The 20,737-nt window shown below is 41.8% G+C and overlaps 1 protein-coding gene across 12 annotated transcripts in view; it reads right to left on the minus strand.

Annotated features, from left to right (window-relative positions):
• LOC111849520 (uncharacterized) overlaps nt 1–20,737 on the minus strand; it is a 115,674-nt gene that overhangs the window by 38,224 nt on the left and 56,713 nt on the right. For all 12 annotated transcript variants that reach the window (XR_011982669.1, XR_002839557.2, XR_002839558.2 and 9 more), the window contains 6 exons: nt 18,235–18,465; nt 15,517–15,747; nt 14,433–14,555; nt 13,659–13,943; nt 11,823–12,069; nt 1,667–1,856 (listed from right to left, as the gene is read on the minus strand). Coding sequence is in view for 9 of the 12 variants with exons in the window: in XM_023822445.2 (XP_023678213.2) it covers nt 1,667–1,856; nt 11,823–12,069; nt 13,659–13,943; nt 14,433–14,555; nt 15,517–15,747; nt 18,235–18,465 (1,307 nt within the window). In the remaining 3 variants the exon portion in view is untranslated. The remainder of the gene's footprint in view (nt 1–1,666; nt 1,857–11,822; nt 12,070–13,658; nt 13,944–14,432; nt 14,556–15,516; nt 15,748–18,234; nt 18,466–20,737) is intronic.

Below are 20,737 nucleotides of genomic sequence, written 5' to 3' on the forward strand. Positions count from 1 at the left end.
GCATTGCTTTGGTTCATTAAGCATCTGAAGCAAAGTGTTCATTTGAAATATTATCATCAAACAAAAGTCTGTATTTATTAAGTCTCGGCCCTAATGTTTCCCGATATTAATGCAAGACAAATTAGGCTAGCAAGCTTAGAAAATGCCTTACACGGAAGTATGACAACTAACACAGAGAATTCTCTGAAGCACTAATTTAAATTACAATGTGCATCCTGCGCAATGAAGAAAAAAAAAAAAACATTCAAACACAATTGCAGCTAGCTAAATCGGTATTGACTTTATTGATGTGGTGGGGAGTGAGCGAAGACGCAGTTTTCATAATACAGTTTTAACGAAGGGCAATTAATAAAGGACTGAAAGACGAGCACAATAACTTTTCTTTTCCCATTCGAGAGGATTCCAAAGGACACTTGGGCCTCGCGGGAGGCAGGACAAAAGCCAAAGTGCTGAGGGAAACCTGACGCCAAATCCTCAGAAGTGCGATGCTACATGCTAATCAATAATGTGCCTATTCCTACCCCTAGACAATGGGACCTGGCTGCAGCTGCCAGCTGATCGATAGTACAAATTATTACAATATCCAGAGCCTCAGCTGGACAGCCCGTTCTGGGGACAGCAGCAGTGGGGGCTGCGAACGTCACGCACGGTCGCATGCACAGCAATGAACGAGGGGATGTGGGGAGACCGCCAGATGAAAATGCAGGCGGATAGAAGTATTGAAGTCTATCTGAGCCAAGTTGTATTTCCTGACTGTATAGTTTACATCCATCGTTGCTCATGCACGCAGACACAAAATTGGGGGCCGGATACGCACGTATAAATATAACGGCGGAACAGAGCACGTCAAGCCGCATTACAGTTAGCTGCTGCAAGGCGCGCACCGCTACGACGTTCCGCAACGCGGGAGCCCGGGTTACGTTTCACCGGGAGACATCCGGTGAGATTTGTGCACCCGCTTTCGAAGTTTGCATGGGGGCCAAGAAAATCATACCTGTAACTACAATGGGGAGAAAACGGGAAGGGGGTGGAATTCACGTGTGATGGGCTATCTGGCCCACAGGTAGGGCATGGGGAGATTTGAGGAAAAAAAAATTCTAAATCGTACTTAGGTTAATCATTAACACCTGTGGTGGAGCTTTCTAATGCAAATGCACGGGCTGGCACACTGGCGAGTTTGAAAGCTAAAATCATTCCAGATAAAGTTCCCTTATTAAACTCCAATGTTTAATCAGCTCTGGTATCCAGAAACACATCTTGTTCATTTATGCTGAGTATGAGTAAGGACCAGCTACCACAGAGAACGTGGTAGCGAATTGACTTTTGTAAAGAAGACATCAAACGAAATGCAGGACGCTGGGAGAAGATTTGGCTTCCCGTAATGATTGAAGACTCTTCCTTGAAACCATTTCGATGATTTCTACAGCATATGTTTAGTTTTGTCCATCAAAGCAAACTAGGAGTAACTGTGTCTGTGCCATTGGCTGATTTTAATAATTTAAAAAGTAGCATTTGAAATAAATAAATACATCATATAGTAGGAAAGACAAAGACCGTGGAAATAATTCCTCATGGGGAGTTTGGTGGAAGCTGATGCAGGACTGAGTTCCGAAGGCGGGTGTGAACACGCCACCCCAGCCCCGCCTCCCCACGGTGTCTCCCTTACTTGAGGCGGGCGAGCTCCTCTGTGGCGATGCGGGCCCTCCCCTCAGCGCTCCTCAGCTCGACGCGGGCCTGCCGGCTACCCTGCTCCTGCCGCACGGCCTCTGCGGTGCGTATGCTGAGCTGCTCCCGCACGGCGCTGAGGCTGGCCTCCAGCAGTGTCGTCTGCTCCTTGTGGCCGGCCAGAGCCTGGACTGGGGGGGGTGAGGGGGAGACAAGCCAGTGAGATGGAGGAACCCGCCGCCGCTCAGCGCTCAGGCCGGGAACGCGGTCGAAAGCCATTTTGAGCACTCCATCAGAAAGATCTTATTATTTCAGCAAAAGCCAAATGACACGAGTCACCCCTGGGTACCTGGCCAATGCACACTAGCAAATAACTAAAAAAACACTAAAGTAGATACTGAAACTACCTGCAAAAATAACAAACTACAATGCTGCAGTTGAACTTAACCATGAATTATACCAGAAGGCAGATTTGCAAAGGAAACAAAAACATCACTTAACATAATAATTAAATACTGCTATACTGTAACAAAGACTCGGCACTGACAGACTTGAATGCATTTTAAAATGTTAAGATATTTTACGACATGTTAAGAATAAAAAAAAAAAATCTGTGTACCACCCATGGAACCAGAACCTTTGTTGTCCTGCGGAACAAAAGAACAGCTTCCATTTTTGATCAGTAGATGGCACTCTCGACATGAAGGCACTCACAATGCCTGCTGCATTCAGGCAAAATATCCTTTATTTAACAGGAAATGAAATCCCCTTGTTCTGCACTTAGTACATTTAGTGCAAAGATTATATATGTAAAATGTGCGGCTCTGGCGTCCATGTTGACGGAGCGTTGCGGCTTCGTGTACTCGATTTTAAGCAAGAGATGATGCTGTAACGGTCACGTTAGCTGAGCGAGCTTTCCCCGCCTATCTCTCCGCTCTGCGTAAAACCATCGCTGTGCTCCGTAACCTCTCTCTTCCTCTCTCTTCCTGTCGTTCAGATGTAGGCATCACGGCCATCCAGAAACACAGCCCGCTTTGAAGCATGAGCTTTAGCACAATGATTGCAACTTTTAAGCACCGTTGCATTAAACTGGGACTTTCACTGCCACGGGGGTGCTGGGGGGTCAAGGAGGCAAGGTGGGGGCAAAAAATTCATAGTAGGATTCAGGGTGAGGCCATGATTAATTTATGGCATTACAGAAACTCAACTGTTTAAATAGGAGCCTCAGGAAATTGCATAGCTAACTTCAATCACTAAATATTTAATGCACAATCATTATTTCCAGCCCATATTAACTAGATTACACTTTGTTTCATGTGTAAAACTTAGAATAAGAAACAGGATTGCAACTTTGAGACGGACACCCAACGAATAAACACAATAGAGCCATTTTCACACCCTGCTGGAGGAGATGTGCTGACGTCACGCGCACCCTCTCCACCTGCTTCAGCATCCGACGCGGCACCCTGAGCGAGCGGCCAAGTCCCATCCTGCTCGCTTGAGAAAAGCTCACATCGAATGGGTTATACTAAAAAAAAAAAAAAAGAAAAGCCCATAGGAATGACCCCGTTGACCTGAGATCAGGTGGCCGCTGCACGCAGCGCTTTTAAACCAGGTTTCTCAGACGGGCTGGACAGAGGAGGGGAAAGTGGGGGTTAAAATGGCACTGAATGGAGTTTACCTTTGCTTTGGATGGGAGCCCAAGCTGACTCACAGCCAGAGGCACCCACAGCTGCTCCTTTATTTACAATCCCTTTGGCAGCCTTACAAGTGCCCCAGGCTGTAACAGAGTGTACCTAATGTTAGAGCTGCCAGGTAATCTTATGTCAAACATACTCCTTTGATATAAAGTGATCAATAGATTCTTGTAAAGAAGTAATTTCTCAGATGTCTCAACCAAGATTCTTTTTTATTATAATATATTCATATATGTATTATTATTATATTTTTGAATGAGGTCGGCTTCACCCCACAGCCATGCCGTGTGACGATGCGTCTCCGAACTCTCTGTTTAGATGTTTCCGACGCGCCGCCATTACGGATCGATAGCCCCGCACGACACAATTATCTGCAATGATCTGGTCACACTGGAGATGCAGGCTTTCTGACAACCATTTGGGGTTTTCGAGACACAAACGTGAAATATTTCTAAGATTTCTACAGCTGGAGTCGTACACTTAATGGACAGATTATAAAATTAAACATTTCTTTGGAAAAAAAAATATCTTTTTAAAATATAATATACACACACAGCACTAAAGCATTCAAATATTTTAATGCAAAAACTACACAAATATTACTGTGCTGCTAATTATTATTTGATTAATTTCTGCTTTCATTCATGCTTGTTTATGTGAGAAGATGCAGATCCAGCACTGGTTTACTGCTACCAGAGCCCTCATTAACGTGGAGGGAGCATTTTATTCTGATCTGAATCTTCCCACACTGTTCACCATATTAACTGTTAGGCATGCATCATATGAAGCCCTTTTAATGGTCTGCCATTACTGCAAACCGTTTGACCCACTGCATAAAATATATCACCGCAACCCACCCACCCCCTAGCCGTTACCCTTTTTCAACATTTGCATTTAGATACTTGGCCTCAGAAACGACTTTCTGAATCCTCCATCTGAAACGCGACGTAACACCAGCACGTTCTCCCAACCGCAGGCCTGATGAACCTACAGTATGAACCAAACTGCCATCAGCCAATCAGATGGCTCGCTTTTGCGCTGGGGCCGGACGAGGGTTTTTTTTCCCATGAAGCCCTATTCCTGCAGACAAGACATCATGTATTCATATATTATGCTGCTCTCTTGGTTAAGCTGACGGTTACAAGATGGACGGACCTAAGGACGGCCTGACAGTCAGGACAGCTAATTAGCTAATTACTAACCCTGATTACGGGTGAGGTAGCTAATGAATTAATAAAAATCTCTAACAGGGCAGCAAATGTGCTTCTTCATTCTACAAGACAGCAGGAGAGCCAACGCATCTAATGCAGACACTTGAGGCTTGAGAGGGAACAATCAAAGCTACTTTCCGCAGCTACCTCTCTGTGTACGTCGCTATAAATTGATGGTGCTCAAATCATGCATTAAAATTAACACTGCACATCGCAAAAAGCTCCAAAGAACCCACACATCAGGGGGGTGGCTGTTGTTCTGGAGTGTTTGGGGGGCAAGTCGAACTCTTAACCTCAGTTCTTCAGTGATGAGCACAGGTTCTTGAGACCGACAGCTCACACTCATTTAGTCAACATCGTCATACAGGTCAATCGTCCACTTAAACTCATGGAACACGCTTTCTGCCCCTACCAGTTTCTGTATCGTTATTTCTGTTTCATTTATTTCATTGCACACTTCATTATAAATCTTTATTGTGTTCTACATGAATTGAACACACTCTAAAAATTATGATTTTGATGTGATGGAAGTGCCGCTGAAAACATTTGTCCTTACAAAAATGCTCAATTATATACTAAAGAATGAACTGTATCACTAAAACCTACCAATAATGCCAACCCAAAACTATTACGTAATATTATGTAAGGTTCCCATTTCTGATACTCAACATTTAAAGATTTCCATAAGCTTTAACAGGGAATTTCAAAAACTGAACTAGACAATACACAGGTAAAGTTCAGTGATTTTAAAAATAACTAGCATAACAAGCATTCAGGAAACAAATATTCAGCCTCTTAATCTTATGATGCCATTGAGGGAAAATGGGATGTTTAATAATAATAATAATAATAAAAAGATGTCATTAAACTAAAGATGTCGTTTGACATCTTTAGTTTAAGAATCTTACTATTCAATAGCCTGCAAAGATTTTAGGAAAATTAAAAACTGTAGATAAATGAACCCGGTCTGCAAGGCCGACATCCTCGGTGTTATGCTTAACATTTTTTGGCATTTTGACTCGCTCATAGAAAGTTTTAAAATGCCTGAAATGTTAAAAGTTAAAATTTAACTGAAGTTCTGCTGCTTTAATAAAGGCAGGGTATGAATCATCGAATGGTAAAATCATGCGTTCTCGCTTCATTTTTCAAGAGCACCTTCAACCATCTTTAAAAAGTGTCCTTCAGATTCGGAATGAAAACCGTACACTGTCAGAGCCTCCCAATCCCGACGATTATATTCGAAACCCGATCAGTCCATTGTTGTTTTCGCTTTGCCAGTCAGTTGTCAAATCTATCAACATGCCTAAATATCAACATGACTCTTTAAAGAAGCATTGCCTGGAAAAAAATGGCTGATTTTATAATATATTCTAAACTACTGAGTAAGTTGATGCAGCAGTCATAAATTGAACATTGGCATTAGCAACAAGATCTTTTTTAAATTATAATTAAAATTTGATGACAGTAACTGAGAAACAAATACAGTAGCCCTGGTCACATCCTATGCTTTACACCCTGATTACCAGTACAGGGGATATTATTTATAGACATATTCACTCTAGAGGTGTCAAAGTCCACTATGATTTCTGAAAGCTGCACTGTGTTTTTCGTTTCACCGGAGAGCTAGAGTAGGAACTGAATGGTATTGCTGAACCTGTCATGGGGTAGATCGTTCTGTGTCGATTATGACTTAGCCTTTTCAAACACATCCTAATAAATGCATGGAAAGAAGACAACTGAACCTACCTTCTTGGCCTTCATAGGTCCGCTTATACCTGTTAAGTTAACCTAAATAAATCACACTATTATCTACTGTAAGTAACAAATGCACAAGACCAGGTTAGGAAATCTATCAAGGTCTCAAAAAGTAGTACAATTAAACATTATCTGAATATGCATATAAATGATGTACTTCGTATAAAAAATAACATTAATATAAATGAGGGTTTTATATAAAATACCAGAAATACACAACAGAGCTTACATAGCTGCATTCTGGTATACAGTAACTAGTACCACTATGAACAACTGCATACAGGTAAAATCATTAATTGCTATTATTTGAGCAAAACAAGCGAAGTCAAGCAGATACCAAGCAACAGCGTAAATCGGTGTTTCACAACCTGGCCTTTAAGGACTTCCAGATGGAACACATTTCTGCTCCCTCCGAGTTTTTACTCCTCCAGATCCCTGAGGACTGGGTTAAGAAACACTGGCATAACTTACAATAACAATTTAAAATATGTAAGCACCACATGCTATAATTTGATTTTAAGGGATAGAAATAGTGAGCATCCAGTAGTGACATTTCAATTTGTCTGTTATTAGCTTCTTATCATTTACTTAACAGATGGTTTTACCAAAGTGACATGCATTGTTGAGAAAGCAGGGTCAGCCAACAGTGAAATAACTCTATAGACCCTGGGATTTGAACCAGCAACCTTCCAATCATAGTCGCAGCATGCTAACATACTGAGACACACAGCACTCACCGACATCAGTGACTTCGATCTAAAACCTTAGAGAACTTGACCAGCACGCATACCATCTCAGCTGCCGTTTAACCACGAATACATGTTAAATATCTTTATGATGTTTTTGACCTGTCAAAGCTAACAGAACCCAAACCTAGTTGGCCGCTTGGCCTGGAACGGGCGATTTAAAGGTAAAGGACCAACAAACTGAGTGGAGGCAAAATTTCACCAAAGCAAAATATGTTTTTATCATCTGGACATGAAGAGGGAAGGGGGTGTATGGCCTCGGTGTTGTCGCTCTGACACTGCTGTGGAAAAATGCAGATATCAAAGGCCAGCAAGAGCTGATCTCAGTAATGGATATTTCAGTCCTGGGGAAGGAAAATGGGCCTTTCATATTTTCCAAGAATTTGTCTTTTGCAGTTTTATTTCAACTGATAATGGGTGCCTCACTTTATGTTTTTATTCCATTAACAGCAGAGCAACATGAGCATGCACTGGTTAGGGAATAAGTATGTGCTTTCTTATAAGGTAATGATTCTACTTCCTATACTTTTGAATACACACACACACACACACACACACACATACTGTATATATATATATGTCTGTCAAATAAAACCAAAACAGGATTTTTGAGGGTTTTTTTCCGCAGGCGTTGAGGCTTTGCGGAGCGGAGATAAAAAAACCTTTTATCTGTATTTTCTGCATATAATGATTGCATTATGCAGAATATAAGAATTTTAATAAAATGATAACTTTAAAGTGATTCATGTGGTTTAAAAGGAGAATTACAGCTTAAAACAGTTACAAAAATTAATTCCCCCTAGGAAAGTTAAAAGGTTATTGGGCCAAGCTATTAGTATTGGTAACTACCTATTATGACCAGCACATTTAAACATAACAGGATCCAAATTTTAGTTTAAATGATCATAAATATGTAAAAATATAACCAAATTTACAATTCACTTTCTGGGCAATGAACAAGCAAATTTCCATATTTTTCCATTAATACTTTATATTATTATTATTGCTATTGAAATAATGAGGGAATTGCAATTCCCCCCTCCCCTCAAAATCCTTACATTTATACTACAATTTTTATGATTTAATTTCCATTTTTCCTCCACGTATGGTTAGCTATTACAGAAATCCATTACTATTAGTTAATATGTATGCAAATTTGAACGTAAAGCATTAAATCGGAGTTCCTTTGGAACTGCAGCACCAGTAACATTACACATTATATGTTTAATTATGCAAAACTTGGAAAGTTGACTTAGCAGTGCACAATTTCCCATCCACAATAACACCTTTAAATCATTCCATATGCAGCTGCAGAAAGCGGTGAAAACACAGGAAGCTTAAGACAAGAGAGAGAAATGCTGTTCTTAGGAGGAAATCGAACCAAAGTTTTAATTAATATAAAAAAAATACATCTTGTGCCACCATTTGTGCTGCTGAAAGGAAATCCATGGAAGGGTAGATTATCCACTTTCTCATTAGGGATATTGCTACCCTCTGGCTCATATCAGAGTAAATGTAAGGGGGTGTCATATTTTAGAGAAATAAGGCCAGGTGCCTCCTGATCATTAGTTCAGGACATCTTTCGTTAAGAAGGAAAGTTCACGATCACTCAGCCTGCGTGGAAGCGAGTGCATGTTTAATAAGATTCCATTACTATTCCGGACAAGTTCAGTATTGCCAAACAGTAAAATAAGTAATGTATAACAGCGGACATTGCGGTGTATGAAACAAGCCCATGTAAAACTGTCTTTCTGTTGCATGTAATGCTCAATAACGACACCAGTGTAACCTAACATACAGTTTTTAACAATCCAGACCGGGTTCCGGTTCGGTGCCGGAGATTATGAGTTCAGAGCGAAGTCCAATGCGAAAGGCGTGGTTTCTGAACCGTGGGCACCATATTCAGGGTGATGATTATATATCCATCGGGTAATAAGCTGTGAGCCAGCGAGGTGAGATTTACTGCCTGCCGTATCAAGCCTAGTTTAGCTAGTGTGATTTTCGTCTGGCATTAGAGGGAATGGCTTTGCATCTGAGGCCGGAAAATTAGGACAATTAGAGATAAATCAGGACAAGCAGGAGACGTTTGTCAGCCAAATTTAATTTCTTTGTTTATAATTATATTTTGTGTGTGTATACAAATTTTAAAACAAAAACAATCTAAATTACATAACGCATAATGTAGTAGTTTACAACACACAATGGTCCCTACTTGTTTTCTGGTTTTCAATGATTTCTTCCTCCATTACATGAATGGAAACACGGTCGGTGTATTAAACAGGGCCGAAGGCATTTTAACGCCATTGCGGTTTGGAGGGGACGCGGAAGTGGCCCGGTGAGGCAGGAGCACTGCGGGAAGATCATAAACGTGTCTCAGCAGGCAAAGGGGGCGCGTCGCTCTGGCTGATGGAGGAACCCCGAACGGAGGCAGACCCTGGCGGGGGGACGGTCCCCTGGTAACTGCAGGTTGCACGAGTTAATTCTTAATGAGACAAATCAGCATGGGAAACAGTGGCGTCACCTCGGAGGAGGGGGTTAGGGATTCGGGGACTCGGATGGGGAACAAAGGCCTCCTCTGCTGCATATGATGAGATCTCCGCAAGGGATCCACCAGCGGGAAAGGTGAATCATTACCAGGCGTATCTCTGTATCTCACGCGGTGGACATGGCCCCATCATTAAGGTGAGGGATGCTTCCAGCGCTCTGACAGAGACTGACAGCCTCTGTGCCCAGGCACCTGTTACGGCACCGGCAGGGGGAACAGGGTGAGGGTTGGAGGGGGGGGACCACGCTGGATAACAGAAAACAGCGCTTGTGAGGGGCACGTATTCACAAGAGCCATTGTCTTCCGCGAATTTAAACAGTGACGGATAAAGACTGGAGGAGCTGTCGTTTCCTCTTCCTCTGCTGGTAATCGCGTCTTTCAGAGGAGAAGCTTCTTCTTCTTCTTCTTTTTTAAGTGATTTCTTTGTGCTCTTCAAACTGACATGCAGGGAGGGGGCAGAGTGATCTCAGCGAGTCCCTGGAGGACAGCAGGCACTATCAGAGGCGCTCATCTCAGACTGACTCATCGGGAGATAAGGATTTTACTCCTTCCACTTAATTAAAAATTGGTATGAAGAATTCCTGAGGGACAAGGGGCAGCCAAATCAGACAAAAAAACAAGAGAATTTATGTTAAGATTTCACAAAATAGTCTTATTACATGCCTGTTGCCAGCAAAGACACATAAAAAATATCAGCAAGTTAAATAACTATCCTGAAGCTGTATAGTAATGGTGGCTGTTAAGAACTACTAACACTAATCTGATAAGCAAGTATGCAGATTTAGTGGTTTTTAATATATATCTTGCCGGTGAGTCTCCTAAAGTGACAGAGGGTGCAGGTGACTCATGAGCAGGTGCACACTTGATTTGCGTCCTCCGTTACACGGACCTTCTGCAGATGGTTCCCGGGGCTGGGCCATGTCTGTTGCCGGCCGCACCACCATGGAGCTTGACTGCTGGGGCAAAATATGGGTTGGCCTCGGGCCCAGAAACTTTCCGTGGCTGTTAGAGCTGCTCCTCCCAGCTGTCTCTTAACGCTTAAATAATTCACTCCTCACGTTCCAAATGACTTTAATGGCGACCAAATCCTAATACGCATGTAACATAAAAAATATAACCCGAATTATCGTTTTAAATTCCAAAGAATAATCTTTTACATTTTAAATTGTGGAACAGCATCCATTTCTTGGATGTATATCCATCATTCCTGTTGGTAATCAGCAGTATGATTTGATATTTCAATGCTTGCAAATAAAAGGTATATAAGCTCAAAATTACATTTCATGCACTTCACCCTGAAGATAAAATAATATTTATAAAATGTACGACAGTACTATTTTCAGCTTATAATTCTTGCTCACAGAATATCTCTACATAATTCAGGGATCCATTGTGTCTTAAAAAAAATCCAGTGATATACTATAATTCATATTAAATGTGAGACTACAGAAAAGCATAGAATACCACATGGGTGACCAAACTATATGTGCATTTACATTTTACATAATTAGCAGATGCTAGAAGCGACATGCAAGTGAGACAAATAGCACGTCTCAATCATATGTGCTGTCCAGGAGTCAACTAGGCCAAGTGCAGCCAGGTTGAACTTCCAGTGGTACAGGCATAAGCAGGGTTGGGACAGGAGCTACAAAACAACATCTAACAAAGCAAGAACCTAATAAGACTATTCATGGACCAGAAGTGTAACGTGGAACCTAATGAGGCATCAGTCTAGTAGAGAAATTCCTGGAACAGATGGGTCTTGAGATGTTTCTTGAAGGTAAAGAGCAAATCTGATGACGAGGCATGGTTCAGCATCTCATCCCACCATTGAGGAACCACACAAGAGAACTTCAAGCTAACTAAATGTAAGAGCAAGTTAAGTTAGTATCTGTCCTTTACCTTTGCTCATTCCCTGATTGGCACTAACAGATATTGCTGGCATGGTCTCCTATGCCCACTTGAGCTGATATAAAGTACCCTACTGACTGTACGAACAACACACTACACACCACCAAACGCAATGCAGATGGAGACGCGGTTCATCATAATTAAGATTCACTCTGAAGTCTCAAAAACACTCACGGCTGTCAAGGGTCTCGCCCTAAAAGGTGAGGGTGGGAGACTGCTGGTGTTTCGGGGAGTTACGTAAGCGCAGGTAAGCGTGGGATACAAACTGCCAGGAAGTGGAGGCGCTCCTCACCGCTCTGCCTGTGCTGCCTGTGCAGCTCCCGCATCTGCTGCTCCAGCTGTTTCACCTCAGCCCGGAGGGACAGATTTTCCTGCTCTCTTTGGCTCCTCTCTTCCTCCCAGGTCTGGGCTTCTCTCCTCAGGTCTGCGAGGGTGCGTTCCAGGGCCTGCCGCTCCAGCTCCTTGCTCTCAAAGGCCTCCCTGGCCTGGATGCGGTCAGCCTCACACCTCTTTAGGAGGTCAGCTCTCACCCTGAGAGCCTGATGGACAGAGGAGATAGCTAAAGAAACTCCACTCAGCTGCGGTAAACAGGTTTGATTTATTTTCCGAATTATTTACTCCGATTTTGGGTATACCGTGGCATTTTGAAATCGTCAGCAAAATTAGCAGAGCAGGGAGCTGAGAGACTCCTCCCACTTCAGCAGATTTTATCACCAAGATTTCAAAATGCCGCAATAGCGCTGCTTTTGAAAATACCGTCAAGATACCGTACACAACAGTATAAAGTCTAGACGATTTGACGGTACGCAAAATTTGATACCACTCAGGCCTAGTTCTGTCACTGTTTGTTTTACCTGCTGTGTCAGTCACAGTGTCAACAAACTGAACGAGTGAATCTGAATGGAAAGAAGCAGCGTTTGTGGGAGAAATGCCAGCGTGTTCAAGCTCTCCCACGTGGCTCGTCTCGACACCCACGAATGCCTGCCTCGGGCTGGCGCGCTTCCACCACTCAGCCCCCGATCATGTCCTATCATGTTCACCCTAATTTGAATGCTTAACGTCCTTTTCGTGTCTTAATTGCGGCAAATTGCATTCTCTTGGCACGGCTCCTTTAAAACTGATCCCAGAGTAATTATCTCCTGTCAACCAATGAGAGGCAGATCTGTGTAACGAGGGCCTCCCCTGCATTTAACGCGAGCCTTTAATTACCCACGCTGGCGTGCCACATGCTCTTCAACGGCTAACCAGCTCTGCCCGGGAGGTCGGATCATGTTAGCAAAGGGACGACCACCAGATAACAACCAACAAAGCCAGACAGAAAAATACAGCACACTGAATTATTTTACCATCCTTGGACACTATAACAAATTACATTCTAAAAAATTACACTATAAAGAATTACCTCCACATAGTTCAAGCCAGAATTCAGCTAGTACTATTGTAATGTAATTTAAGCACAAAGAAAATACAGATTAAAATGTAATCTAAAAAAAAGGAGCCCTTTTCTGCAATTCCATTGTCAAACGGCCCCTTTTAGAGCCCTGAGCATGACCAGAATTCAATATTTTATTTCTGTGGCCAGCAAGGCCCATTAATTAGCGGGCAGACTCATGATTGTCAGGCTGTTTGTGTTCCTAGCCTAAGGATAAGTCTTCCCATATTACACATGCAGAGGAATAAGCAGGTCTTGGGGGCACAATTTATTGTTTTTCTGCTTAATCTTATGAAATACTTGTTATTCATCTTCCTCACTCACATGTATCCACAATCAATTTAAACCACTGCAGTATTTATTTATTAATTTTTTTTTTTTTGGAAGAGTGACAGTTTTGCTGTATGACTGTATCTGTGGATGCATTAGACCGTTTTGTGCATTTTGCATGTGCTGTGCAGTTGCGCATGACTAGCCATGCTTTTCCGCATTGCTGGATAGCGGAGAAACACTTTAAGGTAACCCCGGATCCTGTAGATCGCGCCCTGCGACGTGTGATGTATGACATGTGACACAAATACACAGATCATCCATACCAGTGTGAGCGTGCCTACAAGCTAGTAGAAGCTAACATCTTCACCGCTAATGCTCTGAGTGGTAAAGAGAGACAAGCTGAGAATAAAGCGAGAGTGCCACCTGGTCCTTCTGGGCGCAGGTTCTCCTGGAATCGGCAAGGTCCCGCTCCAGCTGAGCCACCTCCTGCTCCAGCCGGGCTAGCGCCACCTTGTGGTCCTGGTGAGCCGATGCAGCGTCCAGGTGCAGCGACTGCAGGGTGTGCTCCAGGTTGCGGTTCTCGTCCTCGCGCCTCTGAAGCTCCGCCCCCCGGTTCATGGTGTCGGCCTTCAGCGCCTGGATGTCCCTCTCGAGCCCCACGGCCCTCTCGCCCTGCTCCCTGTACTGCCGCTGCAGGGACTCCAGATCCTGGGCAGGCAAAGAACAGGAGCAAAGCCTTTCCCCCTGATCTTAATGAAACCAAATCCATATAATAAAGGGACCAAGGCGGAAAAATAGATTAATTCTTTTTTTAAATACTTTAACTAGGATGCCAAGATAACCAGGCTGCTCAAGGTAATGTAACCGGATAACAGAGAGGCATCGTGGGAAGAAAAAAATCAAAACTACCAATCAGTCAATATTTCACTTGCTATTCCAATTTAGTCATAATACAGCATCAGAATGTCAACAAAAAAACTGTTAACCATTAACATCAATGTAACGCTGAATAATGAAGGATTCCGAAATACAGTGAAACTACTGAAAGAGGACAGAAAGGCAAATACTGGGTCTGAAATAGATTCTGCGACCCTGCTCCTAGAGATTCTGAGGAGCTGTCCTCTGTGCCACGGGACGGCAGACACCCCTGGTGTGAGGGAGAGAGGAAGGGGGATTCCCTCCCCTGAGAGCGCTTACCTTTCTCAGGAGGTCACACTGTTGCTGTAAAGCTCCGTACTCCTCATTGGAGTGACTGTGACTCAGTCGATATGACGCCAAGTCCGAATGGAGATCCAGGGAGGCCTTCTCACGCTCTAGGAGCTGGGTCCATTTATTCCGAGGGAGGAAGAAGCGAAAAGCCATTTCCATAATTTCTATTTTATGCATATGCAAAGTAGCTTGAAGCAGCCATTTCTGATTAAAAGGTAAATGATTAAAGAGACATATGTGTGCCTTTTGGTCAGATAATGAATTCAGTTTCACCAGTAGGGTTCAACTTTTCATGCAACGTCTCACAGAAAAAGAACCTGAGTAATATAAAATCATCAAGCCATCAATTTATGAACAGAGGATTTCCCAGCAGACAAGTAAGAGCGTAAAAATGACGGCACGTTCTTCTGTGTGAGACTTATTAAAGCAAAGTGTTGCAAATACTCCCCTTAACAAAACCAATAAATTCAAACTCATTACTAAATGTAATAAAGTATCAGATACAGTAAACTCAAACTGGCTGATCTTTTATAACATACAAATTGAATTTTATTTGATTAAAATTTCATTCTGCCAGCCTGACCTTGCAGGCAGCAGTTCATACAAATTACGTCTCGCTGCAATAAAAAAAAAATCATTCATTTGTTGCCGCACACAGTAAACATCCTTGATCGCGCCAAAACCAAATATCAAATGGAACACTAGCATTATACCTCGGTGATGTGCTTTAATTAATACAAAATTCAGTAGTAGATATTTCATAATTATTTTGGATATTTATATTAATAAAGAGAAAATGATTATATATTGGTGTATTTGAGTATGTTTAAATGCATATCAACAAATACAAAAATTGTTCGCCTTCCTCATGCTTGGCTGGGATAGGCTCCAGTGGTTTGGATAACAGATAAACAGTTAAAATGAAAATAGACAGACCGATGCAGATTGAAGAATTTTTCACCAGAGTTATTAAGTGACACTGATCTGAGTGAATTCCACGTTGCTGAGAGTAAGCAATGAAATGGCAGGGAGCAGGGGTGCGGCCTGTCCCGCTGCTGGTGTAATGTCTCACCTCTTCCTGTCGCATGTGTACTCGCCGCCCAAGCCTGCCGATCAGCTGCTCGCACTCTGAGATGCGGTCTCTGCTGACCTTCAGGGCCTCCTGCGTCGACTGGAGCTCCTCGGCCAGCTGGTCGATGGCTTCTGCCGAGTTCTCCGCATGTCCGCACTTCTCGCTGTAGCGGCACTCCAGGCTCAGGATCTCCGCTGTCAAGCCACTGACCTTTTCCTGGGCCTGACAGGCCTTCTCAAAGAAAGACACGGGACGGTCAGCAGAGAAGATTCTAGCATAAGTACTTGCACAGCTCAGAACAACATACTTCTGTGATGATGATGCTTCGTTTAGCATTTTAAAACAATACAGTGGTACCTCAGTTCTCAAACTCATCAGAACTCGAATTTCTTAAAAGTCGAACCAACTAGTTCGAAAAAAAATTACCTAGAGCTCGATCTGAATCTCAGAAGTCAAACCGTGAACGCCGACCTAAGATAACTTGTACGCGCGGGGAAATGAGTCACGCGGCACGTCTCAGCCTCACATTAGCTGTGATAGCACCGTGCATGTTTACACTAGCTGAGTACATATATTTAGACAGTAAAAATACATTTAGACAATGATAGACAGTAAAAGTAATTAATTATATAATTAAATACATTTAAAAATAGATTTCTTATTCATTATTTTAATATTAATAATAAACCGTTAATGCGTTTAATTATAATAATATTGTCGTGCCGAGCGGGGACGGAACGGAGACAAAGGCGCAGACGTCAGGGTATCGGGGAATATGGGGTTTAATTACAGGTAAGGCAGGCAAAACACAGACGGACAATACAATGACCAGACTGGGGAAACAAACTGAAACGCGGATGAAATAGAGGACTAATGACAACAACCAGAAACAGCTGATCACACGGGGATTCCACACGAGGTTAACAAGGGGGCGTGGCACACGGAAGGAGCGGACGATCGGGGCAGGACACATTGTTTGGATACATTTATTTTCCTACTTTACAAATTACTGTTTTGATAAATGTGCTTAGATGTGTTTAGTACAGTATATGCTCTTGTTTTATCCGGTTCATTTTGTGTTTAAATGGTAAAAAAAACATATTTAGGTATAATTTTTTGGGGCCAGGAACCAATTAATTGGTTTTCCATTATTTCTTATGGGGAAAATTCGATCACAACTCGAACTTTTTAGGATTCGATCCGGAGTTCTGAACGGATTAAACTCGAGTTCTGAGGTACCACTGTACTTGGATTCTATTGCAAGTTTTGGTTTGGAGGCAATAAAAAATTGTTACGGACACAAATTGGTGGCCAAAACATTGCCTTGAAAACACATCTGATGGAACTGGGTGACACCAAGGCTGCGGCTAAGGGCCATGAATCAGCCTCAGCCATCTTCAGGCAGAAGTACCAAGTACCTACCTTGACACACTTGAGCTTTGGATAAAACTAAAACCATCAGCTCTGCTTGTATTTCCTGTCAGATAACGAGATACCAAAACAGCAGTTTATTTCTACGAAACAATACCCTGCACTCTCCCTTTGAGAACTGCTCTAAACTGTTTTGGTTTCATAACCTTCAAGTGCATCACAATGTGGAAAATAAGCAAACGGTCAACCGGTACAAATAATCTCTCTCTCTCTCTCTCCTCAGAATCCATTTTTCAAAAGACATGCATGTTTTACAAAAATCTATAACACGTGTTAAACATCTGAGTTTCCCAAATCCCTCAAAATAGACAACAGGAAGCTCCCAGAAAAGAAATGTACCAGAATATGGTGCATCCAATATCGTAGCCAAGAAAATCAATACTTGTGATCATTTAAGTCTAATAAGCAAACATCCAGATTAATCAATCATGCAGATCACAATCAACACATGGACACACCAGTGCAATTATGGTGCTCTGCTATCAGCAATGGCGCACATTCACTCTTCACTGTACACCAGAAGGGACACTTAAAAATGAAAGGATCTCGACATATATGCAAAGTAACAGTGCAAGGTCGTGATCAAAGGACAGGGTGGAGGAACAAAGAGAACTTGCAAGTTCATTCACCCTCTCAATCTTCATGCGAGTCAATCCACAGGAATAATCGACTAAGAGTATTACGGATGGCACTGGCCTGGATGCTAGCTCATTTGGGGAGAAGGTCATTTCAATCATTGTAAAATCAATACTCAAATTCCATGCAGACAAGGCAGTGGCACAGTATTTTTTTTAACCGTTGTTAAGCTTTCGCATATTTTTTTTCTCAGAACAAAGAGTATATCAGAAATAAAACAAAAAAGTAATTTCTAAACTAAATAGAATTTTGTAACACTTAAAGCAGTCACTTATAATGCATTATAATGCATTCATAAACAGGGCTACAACAATTCATATACATGTAAAGGAATAACACCTTATAGCCCTGTTTATTATGCATTATGAATGCTATCAGGCTCTCATCTAAAATGCACTATAAATACCTTCATAATGCAGAATAAAACAACCTTAATTCTTATACTGACCATTATAAGGCATTATGAAGGTATCTATAGTACATTAGATGACAGCTTCATATAGCATTCATAATTCTCATATAGCCGTGTTTAAAGTACTTCATGAATGCATTATAATGCATTATGAAATTATCTATAGCTATAAAAAACACTCGACACGAGCAACAGCATCAACATTGCACAATGACAAGTGTGGATGCAGGATTACTCACCTGGACTTTGGAGTAGCGGACTTCCTCCTCGAGGCCCGCCAACTGGCCCTCCAGTAGCTGGACCTTCTCCACAGCGGCTTGGTACTTCTGCCTGAAGGTGGCTGAGGCTGATTCATGGCCCTTAGCCGCAGCCTTGGTGTCACCCAGTTCCTTCTGGAAGTCCCTCTGCTGCTGTATTAACAGTATGGCTTCTATGCTTTTCCTCTTTGCCAGCTCGTCTCCCTCCTGGACCTGCGGGCGAAGGAACGCTCTGGTGTCGTGCCGCTTACAGAAGGACACAGGAAAGCTGCTACTTCATTCTTGTTTTAGCTGATTCTATATCGGAGCTACACTGATTATGTTATCACTATGATATAATGGCCTGGGGTTGTTTCACACTGTTTATGGTGGCATGCATTTCCAAGTGTATTGTCTTTTGAGCATATTATAAATACATATGTGTGTGTGTGTGTGTGAGTGTGTGCAACACAAAGAAATCACAAACATTACAAAACAGTTTATAAATGTTTATAAACGTCCATGTCCTATTCGGCTTTTCAGTTTCATTCGGTCAAATATCATAAGAAAAATCAGCTTCATATTCAATAAAGACAGTGCTTCTCAGACTGAATAGAGACTTAATCTGCAACAATTCAGATTTAAAAATGCTTTTAGGACTGAATGATTGGTGGTGCTATATAGAGATTCTTGATAAACAAAATACGCTAACACAGAACAAACTGGCAAACCATGAAAAGAGGTGTAAATGGGAGTTTATGGGAGTTTTTAGGTGATTTTCACAGTAGTTTACAGTAGGTTTTGGTATATTAGCATACAGGGGTGAAAGGATCTACAGGCTCACAGCATGCTGAAAATGATGATAATGGAGAATATATTATTGATGATTCTCTTATTACACACATTAGCAATATTTGAATGCATTAAAATATTGTTCCCATATAAAATCTATTTCACAGTAGGGGGAAAAAATCCTCAAAAATTTTCTCAGGGGAAAAAATATAATTAAAACATTTATTCTGCCCTTTTATGAATCTGATACCTCAAAAGAATTAGTGACTTTTCAAAACACTCCTAGAGGGGATAATACAACATCAAGGCACCGGTGCTAAGTGCAGCTACACAGTAGAGAGTAATGTTCATGCTCTACACTGTGAGCCGCACACACTTGTGGAATACATACCGCGGTACTACATCTGCATCTCTGACAGGCAGAAACGTGATTTATGTAAACCGTGCAGCTTCTTCACACACACACAGACACACATACACACACACACACACACACACACACACATGTAGGGTAAACATATCCTTATGGGGACCGCTCATTCATTTCAATGGGAAAAATGCTAACGCTAACTATGACAACCTTAACCCCCACCCTGCCCTAACCATAACCATAAGTAACCTAACAAAATACAAGAGTTTTTGGATTTTTAGTCTTTTCATAGCAGTCACCGATTTTTATAAAATAGAGTTTTCCCTTATGGGGACCAGGAAACGGATATTTATCACGTTATAGGGACATTATGTCCCCATAAGGATAGGTAAACCCGCTCGCACACACACACACACACACACATTTTTTCTCTTTTATATATATATATATATATATATATATATATATATATATATTAGTATTAGTATTACTTAAGGTCTTCAGCAAATTTTACCTGCCTGGAAAATTCCCTCAGTGGGAAATGGAGGAATAACAATTTTAGCCATCACTCCATTATAGTACACAAAATTGTACTGCCATGGTTTATATGAGGTTTCTGTGGTCAGAGAATTTGTAAATTCTTCTAAGGAATGGAAATGAAACACTCTGCTGATATACATCTACTTCAAATGCATTAAATTGCAGATGGAATGAAGCAGTGATCCCAACGGTGAGACAGAGAGAGGGAGAGAGAGAGAGAGAGGGAGAGAGAGAAGGAGAGAGAGAGAGAGAGAGGGAGGGAGAGACCCGGGAGACAATGAGACCTAGCCGGTTGTGTTAGCGGCATGCTGCTTCAGACTGGACTGTGCACTCATTGCATCAAATTGAGATTATTCAAAGCCAGGGTAGAAATTCTGCCAGATCATTTTTTCATTTTAAAATCAAAATCCGGCACAATTTAGAGCACAAAGGTTGAGATTACTGTGCGATTGAAGTGTGGCATAGAAATCTTTCCCTACATAGAATCGATTACTGGATCTCCAGGCCTGCTCCACTTTATGAATGAACAGTCACACTATTGCTATAGTTTTTCTGACGGGCTTTAATATTCAATTTAAATTGCTGATATATAATTATAGCTGCCTGACTTCTCGTAATGCTTGGTTTTATTTCATATTCACTTCAAATTTATATGGGGAATATAAAAGATATATCATTTAAATAAAGTCCGAGAGATACACTGCTTAGGTAATATGTAGTTTAAATGGGGGAATTCTGAAATGCATGAAATTGTTTTTAAGAGTCCCGCTTAAAATGCCTTTTTCTGCTTGTGACTAATAACGA

Source organism: Paramormyrops kingsleyae, chromosome 15 (genome assembly GCF_048594095.1).
Source record: "Paramormyrops kingsleyae isolate MSU_618 chromosome 15, PKINGS_0.4, whole genome shotgun sequence".
NCBI lineage: Eukaryota > Metazoa > Chordata > Actinopteri > Osteoglossiformes > Mormyridae > Paramormyrops > Paramormyrops kingsleyae.